We start from the raw sequence: 7,037 nt of genomic DNA on the forward strand, positions 1-7,037 counted from the left end.
TTATGTTTGAATATAATAATATAAAAATATTTATTTATTTATTTATTATATTAAAAATATTTTTTAAATTAAAAAGATATAATTTATAACTTTTAAAACATATTTTATTTTTAATATTTTTATTTTTATTATTAAAATTTTATCAAACACATTAAAAAATAAAAAAATTTAAATAATTTAATGACACTCAAATAAATACTAAAAAAAAGAAATTTGGCTTTGTTTGTTACATTATTTTCACTCCAAGACCTGACTTATTTGTTGCAAATTTTATTATAACTAATTAATGTTTTTAGTTTTGGTCTTTTGGAACCAAATGATGACATCATTCCTTGGTTTCTAACTTTCTATGCCTATACCTGCAACGGCTTCTTTTTTTTTTTTTTTTTTTTAACTATAAGCCAAATTTCGTCATATATGCACCTTATTTTTGTTGTGAGATTCTCATTTTTTTGGCATCATTTCAGAATTTTAAATATATGTAAAAATTTTAGCTATATGTTATGCACCATTCTTTTCTTAATCAAGGGAAAGAAAAAGGTTTGGTAATTAACAATTTAACATAAAGTATTCTATCTTGAAGTTTTATTGCTTGCAGTATGTACTATGTATCCCAATGAATTAAAATTCATCCTATCCTATTGGTTCTTCTAGTGACAAAGTTTCTATTATTATTACTATCATTATTATTATTAGGATTAAGTATGATTTTAATTTTGAAGGTAAAGATTAAAAAAATCTTATTTTGTCTTTAACTTTTTTTTTATTTAAATTTATTTCTAAGGTTTAATTTAGTTTTAAAATTATCATTCGAACTAAAATATTCTTCACTTTCTTTACCAAAATATTCAGTTTCTATTTTTTTTCTTTTTCATCACAGCAGTATCTCTTCTTCTTTTTTTTTCTTCTTCGTCACGGCATCAGCAATAACAATAAAATAAAAAACAAAAGTAATGTAATAAACATAAAAATAGAATTAGAAATAAAAATAGAAACAAAAGTGAAAAAACAAATTTGTATTTTAAATATCAAAGAATCAAACACGATTCATTTCAACTAACAGCAACAACAGCAGAAGAAAAAAAAAAGAAATCATCACCATCTCTCTCAACTTCGAAGAACAACAACAAAGATAGAAACAGAAGCAGAAGAATCAATAACGAATGGAATCAGAATTAAAAGCAGAGAAGAAACAAAAGCAAAAGAACAATAGAATCAGAATCAACAACAATGAAATAAAAATAAAAACAATGTGATTAACAAAATCAACAATGTAATTAACAAAAGAAACAGAAGCAAAAGAATCAACAATGTAATTAACAAAATCAACAAATCAAAAGTAGAATTGAAACTCTAGAGAAGACCAGCAACGAGGACGCAAAATAGTGGCGAGCGACAAGGAACAATGGTGAGCGATGAGGAATAGCAGCGAGCAGCAAGGAGCAGCGGCAATCGGCGAGCAAGCGAGGAGCGAAGGATCAGAAGCGGCGACATGGCGGACATCCTCCCTCGCCGATCTGCTAGTGTCGATGTCGATCACTGGCGCAAGAGCAGAAATAGCGACGTGGCATGTGACGTCCGTCCTCTCTCGCCAGCATTGTCGCCACCTTCCTCTTCCTCTTTCTTCTTTTTCCCTCTCCGGTGGTTCTCTTTCTTTTTTTCAATGTTCGTTCTCTTTCTCTTTTTTTTTTATTTTATAATTTTTTGTTAGGAGTAATTTTGTCTAAAATTTTAAAATTTAAATAAAAATAATAATTTTAAAATTAAGTTAAATTTTAGGAATGATTTTGTATGCAAAAAAAGGTTTAGAATGAAAAAAATTTTAACCTATAATTTAGAGATCAAAATTGTACTTAACCCTTATTGATATTAGTGGATTAATATACAATAAATTATTTATAAAAAATATTTTGTAACATTTAAAATTAAAAATCAATTATCAAATTAATTTTTATGTATAAATATTTTTTGTTGTTGCTCATAATATTCTTAAATGTGATAGATTAATAATTAATTTTTTATAAATTCAAACTCTATTTAAAGGTTTATTTAAAGATTTGATGCTATGTAATAGATCACTATATATATATAAGACGTCGAATTTTAAATATTTATTTTAACGAACAAATAAGACACCAATTCAAGTTGATTACGCATAAGAATCCTTACCATAAACCAAATGTAGCCCTACACCCCTAATCAAAAAGGCAAGTCAAAAACGCGCTTTCTGTTCTTCCATATTAGCCTATGACTTTGATACCACGACAAAAATAGAATTCAAAACAATTCTCTGGAAAAAGAATTATATATACAAACAAAATCTTCATTGAAAATTATGGTGGGTAGTATTTGGGTGATTAAAAGTGAGGACACTCACTTTTTTTCATTCAAACCCTAACCCAATGCCATCAATTTTCATTTCATGAATCTATATCATGATGTGGTGTATACATACATAAGATTGAATCTATTTCCTTGATAGAATAATCGCTTCAAGGAAATTGAAATCATCGTCATAACCAAAAATGGCATCAGAATACGATGATCAACTCGGTTGTTTACGTGAAATCTTTTCAAGATTCGACATGGACAACGACGGTAGCTTAACGATTCTAGAACTTGCCGCGCTCTTGCGTTCTCTAGGGATCAATCCCATGGGGAACCAGATCCACTTGTTGTGGACAAACATGGATGTTAACGGCAACGGCTATGTCGAATTTGATGAGTTAGCTTCAGCAATCTTGCCAGATCTGAAGAACGAAGACGAAGATTATTTGTTAAGAGATCATCATGCATTGCTCCTAACTGTCTTCAATTCATTTGATCATGACAGCGATGGATACATATCGGCGCTGGAGCTGGCGACGGCGATGGCAAAGATAGGGCAGCCACTCACGTATGGGGAGCTCAGGGAGATGATCACGGCGGCCAGAGACGACGGAGACGGTGCCATTTGTTTCAATGAATTTGCTTCTGTTATGATTAGGTCAAAATCTGGATTGTTGGGTCTTGCATTGTTGTTGTCCGGAGACGAGTAAATTATTCGAATTCTGTACAAATTTACATACAGTTGTCTTCATATGAAGTTGGTATTTAAAAAAAAGGTTAAATAATTTAACATATTTAGCTAAATTGTAATCTAACGATTATTAATTACCAACTTCATATAAAAATAACTAGTCGTGAATTGTCACCTTCGAAATCTTCTTAATGTTTTCTTGATTATTAAATAGAGTATTAAAACACAGTTTTTTTTTCAATATTCAAAAATAATATTGATTTTATCTGTGTTTTATTACTTTGTTTAATTTAGTGTTAGGAGAATGTGTTTGAAGGATTTTAAAGATGTATTATTATTACTTTTCTTTTGTGTTTCTCCATTGAGATTTTACCTAATGTAACATAAATGACTACTAAAATTATCTATTTACATTAAGGTGTGGATTGTAAATTATTTAATATATTTAACTAAATATCTAGCTATTTTGCGTTATATTGGATGATCATGCATGTTCTAGAAAGAAATGTGAATGATCAGGCATATACTAGAAAGAAACATTTTGCCTGTGATGCAACGAAGTTAAATCTAACATTTAGATAAACATGGAGGGATTATTAGATGCATGTCAAATATTTCAAAAAGGTAGCATCATGAGCATATTGTTATAAATTGAAGTGGAGCTAATACATTCTCTTCACATCTAGAATAAAAAAACATCTAGAAAGAACCCAACTAACAAATGCAATTACATATATAAACTTTGCAGCATAATATAGTAGGTAAATTAAACTTAATTAATTCAACCCAAAATTAATTGAAAATATAATCATAGCCATTTTTCTGCACTATTCTGGATTAAACTTTTCTCGCTCACTATAAATTCTTGAGGAAGTTGTGCTCTAAAACCAGTTCCAGCTTGCAAGTGAGGCTCATAAGCCAACAAATACTCTATTTATTCCAGAACCAGTTCCAACTTTGCACCAGCTTATCAAATTATGACCTTGTTCTCCAATTTTGCACTTTCTGGAGAAGAGAAGCAAGACTTGGCTGGCTTCATGAATTGCAAAAATAATCTTTTCGAGCAATTATAATACGGTGTAATTAAGTATCTTTTAAATATGATTTTATATTTAGTCTTTATAAAAAAAATAAAAAATAAATAATTTTTTTATTTTTAAAATAATTAATACGTAAAAGTGGTATTTAAATTAATTAAAGACTAAAAGTTAAAGAAAATATTTTTTATTATAATATGGTGGTGTTTCTGGTCGCACTATTTTTTAGGTGGCTAAGATGGTTAAGATTGTACAACCAATCTAGGATTTACATGTGGCATGTTTCATTTTTAGAGAAGAATTTGAATATAGAAATCAAGGCGAATGCAGTTTTTTCGATTTTTTCGAGTAAGTGGGAGCAAAATTGAGAGACGGCGTAAGATAAATGCAGTTAGTTCAATATTATTCTTTTTTGCAGTGATTATCATCAAGACTTGACATTTTTTTAAGAAAACAAACTTTATTTTGGTTTTTGAGTAAATAGTAATATTCTATCTTGACAAATTATTCGTTTTCAAAATTAATTTAATTTTTTTAATTAAATCTGTCTTTAAAAATTTTTAAGATAATCAAGTTGGTTCTTTCATCATTTTCATTGTTAATGATGTTAAAGTTTGCTAATATTATACGTTAAGTAATATGATAAATTTATAAAATAAATCAAATCAGTTTAATTAAGGCAGAATCTTGAGACATTGGAAATTTTTGGAGTTAATTTGATCTAATTTCATAAATTTATCATGTTAGCCGCAAATTAGAACTACTAAATATGTGTTGTGGTATCACTTAATATGTCATATCAGCAAATTTTGACACGGTTAGCAACAAAAGTGACAGAAATACCAATAATATGATTAACTTAAAATTTTGAAAGATAAATTTAATTAAAAAAATTTTTTTAAGATAAATTTAAGAGTATATATCCATTTTGGTCCTCAAAGAATTTCAAATCAGACATTTTAGTCCCTAACTAAAATTAATTACTCGATTGGTCCCTAACAATTAATTCCGTTAGTCACTTAGGTCCTTAGCTCCGTCAACTCTAACGGAAGACAAAATGGTCCCTGAAAACTCTAATATGGGACAAAATGACCCCTGACAACTCTAACAAGTGACAAAATGATCTCTGACCCCTTTATTCGAAAACGACACTGTTCTTTTCTAATTTTTATCATATCTCGCATAACCCTAACATTTATACTCTCCTTCTTCACCTTCACAGTCTTCTTTTCCATCTTTTCCTTCCTCCTCTTTAACTCCAAGATTAAGCCATAGTGTAATTGTCACACGTATCGCACCCTCAACATGTCATGAACCACATACTTCTTAAATCTTTGTGACTGGTACATCCACCTCCTCTGCACTTGACCCACCAAAAGTATCCACTTCCACGTCTTTGATAACATCACCTCCGACCCCGACAACGTCCACGACATCCTTAAGACCAAGTTTCACAACTACTCCAAGGACACGCCTTTTTGCACTCTCCAGCAAGCAATATAGATTGTTAGACATTAGGACATCATGAGAAGATTCTCCTTCGACATCATATGCAAATTTTCATTTGAAATAGACATCGAGTGCTTCATTCCTTCTTTCTCAAAGTCCAAGTTGGCAGACGGCTTCAACCTCGCATCCAAGCTATTACAACGAGCAATGTCGTCGTTGCCGCTCATATGAAAACTAAAGCGATTACTGAACATTGGTTCAGAGAAAAAGGTGAAAGAAGCGATCGGAGTGGTGGACAATATGGTCATGGAGATGTTATGGCAGAGGAGGAGGGAGATGACAACGACGACAATGAGTCTTAACAAATCAAACTTGTTGTCTAGATTCATGGGATCCATCGAAGATGACAACTAGTTGAGAGACATAGGCATTAGTTTCCTGAGTATGAATTAGTTGAGAACAAGTTAAGGATTTTTTTTTCTTGTGAACATTAAATTTATAGAGTGTGTATTGTGTAGTTTGAAGTTACAGTGTTAGACTGTTAGTGTTATGCGAGATATGATGAAAATTGGGAAATAACAGTATCGTTTCCGAACAGAGGAGATCTGGAACCATTTTGTCCCCTGTTAGAGTTGTCATGGACTATTTTGTCCTCCGTTAGAATTAACGGAGTAAAGGACCTAAGTGACTGACGGAGTTAATTGTTAGGGATCAATCGAGTAATTAATTTTAGTTGGGGACTAAAGTGTTTAGTCTAAAATTTTTTGAGGACCAAAATGGGTATATACTCTAAATTTAAAGAACGGATAATTTTTTAATGATTAATTTGACCATTTACTTTTCAATTTTTTGATTAAATATATATAAAAAAATATTAAAAAAAAGCTACTATAATTTAGTTATCATTTCAAATATTTCATAAAAAGATAGTAACAAAATTTTCATGGTTAGCAAAAACAAAAATATTATGTACATTAAAAAAATCAGTCATTTTATAGATATTATTTAAATTATTTTTAATATGTATTATATTTTAATATATATTTTATACGAATAATTAATTTAACGGCTCATTTTAAAATAAATCTAACATAATTATAATAAGAATAAATTTTCAGAGTTTAATTTTATTTAATATCTTTTACATATGCTAAACTATAATTTAGAATTAAACACTATTTAATCTAAATTAATGGATATAAGTAACTCTAATATAGACATGTCTCCAAGCCAATTGAAATCCATCACTATCCAACAAACTATGAATCTTATTTCATTTTCTCTGGATTATAGATTTTATGAAAAAAAATTTAGTGTTTTTGTTTAGGAGTTTATCTGAAATCAGATGATTGGATTCAAACGGAAGGTTCAAATGTTGAAGGATAGTGATCTCCGACTTGTTCACACTTAAGAGCTGCCATCCAAGTTGTACGTATGTGTTTAAATAGGTGGAGGATGGTACTTGCAAAACACTCTACTGCTTAAGTTAGTAAGAGATTAAGCAGAGTATTTATAGGAGATGAGTTAATAAC

At 29.7% G+C, this 7,037-nt stretch overlaps 1 protein-coding gene across 1 annotated transcript; it reads left to right on the forward strand.

Moving 5' to 3' along the window:
* Positions 1 to 2,525: 2,525 nt before the first annotated feature.
* On the forward strand, positions 2,526 to 3,038 carry LOC130957579 (probable calcium-binding protein CML15). Its single transcript, XM_057884424.1, has one exon. It carries the CDS (start codon positions 2,526 to 2,528, stop codon positions 3,036 to 3,038), a length of 513 nt encoding a protein of 170 aa, XP_057740407.1.
* Positions 3,039 to 7,037: the final 3,999 nt, after the last annotated feature.

Source organism: Arachis stenosperma, chromosome 10 (assembly GCF_014773155.1).
Source record: "Arachis stenosperma cultivar V10309 chromosome 10, arast.V10309.gnm1.PFL2, whole genome shotgun sequence".
Taxonomy (NCBI): Eukaryota; Viridiplantae; Streptophyta; class Magnoliopsida; order Fabales; family Fabaceae; genus Arachis; species Arachis stenosperma.

Excerpts from the sequence above, each read along its gene's own strand:
- LOC130957579 (XM_057884424.1), top strand. The coding sequence starts at position 2,526 with ATGGCATCAGAATACGATGATCAACTCGGTTGTTTACGTGAAATCTTT.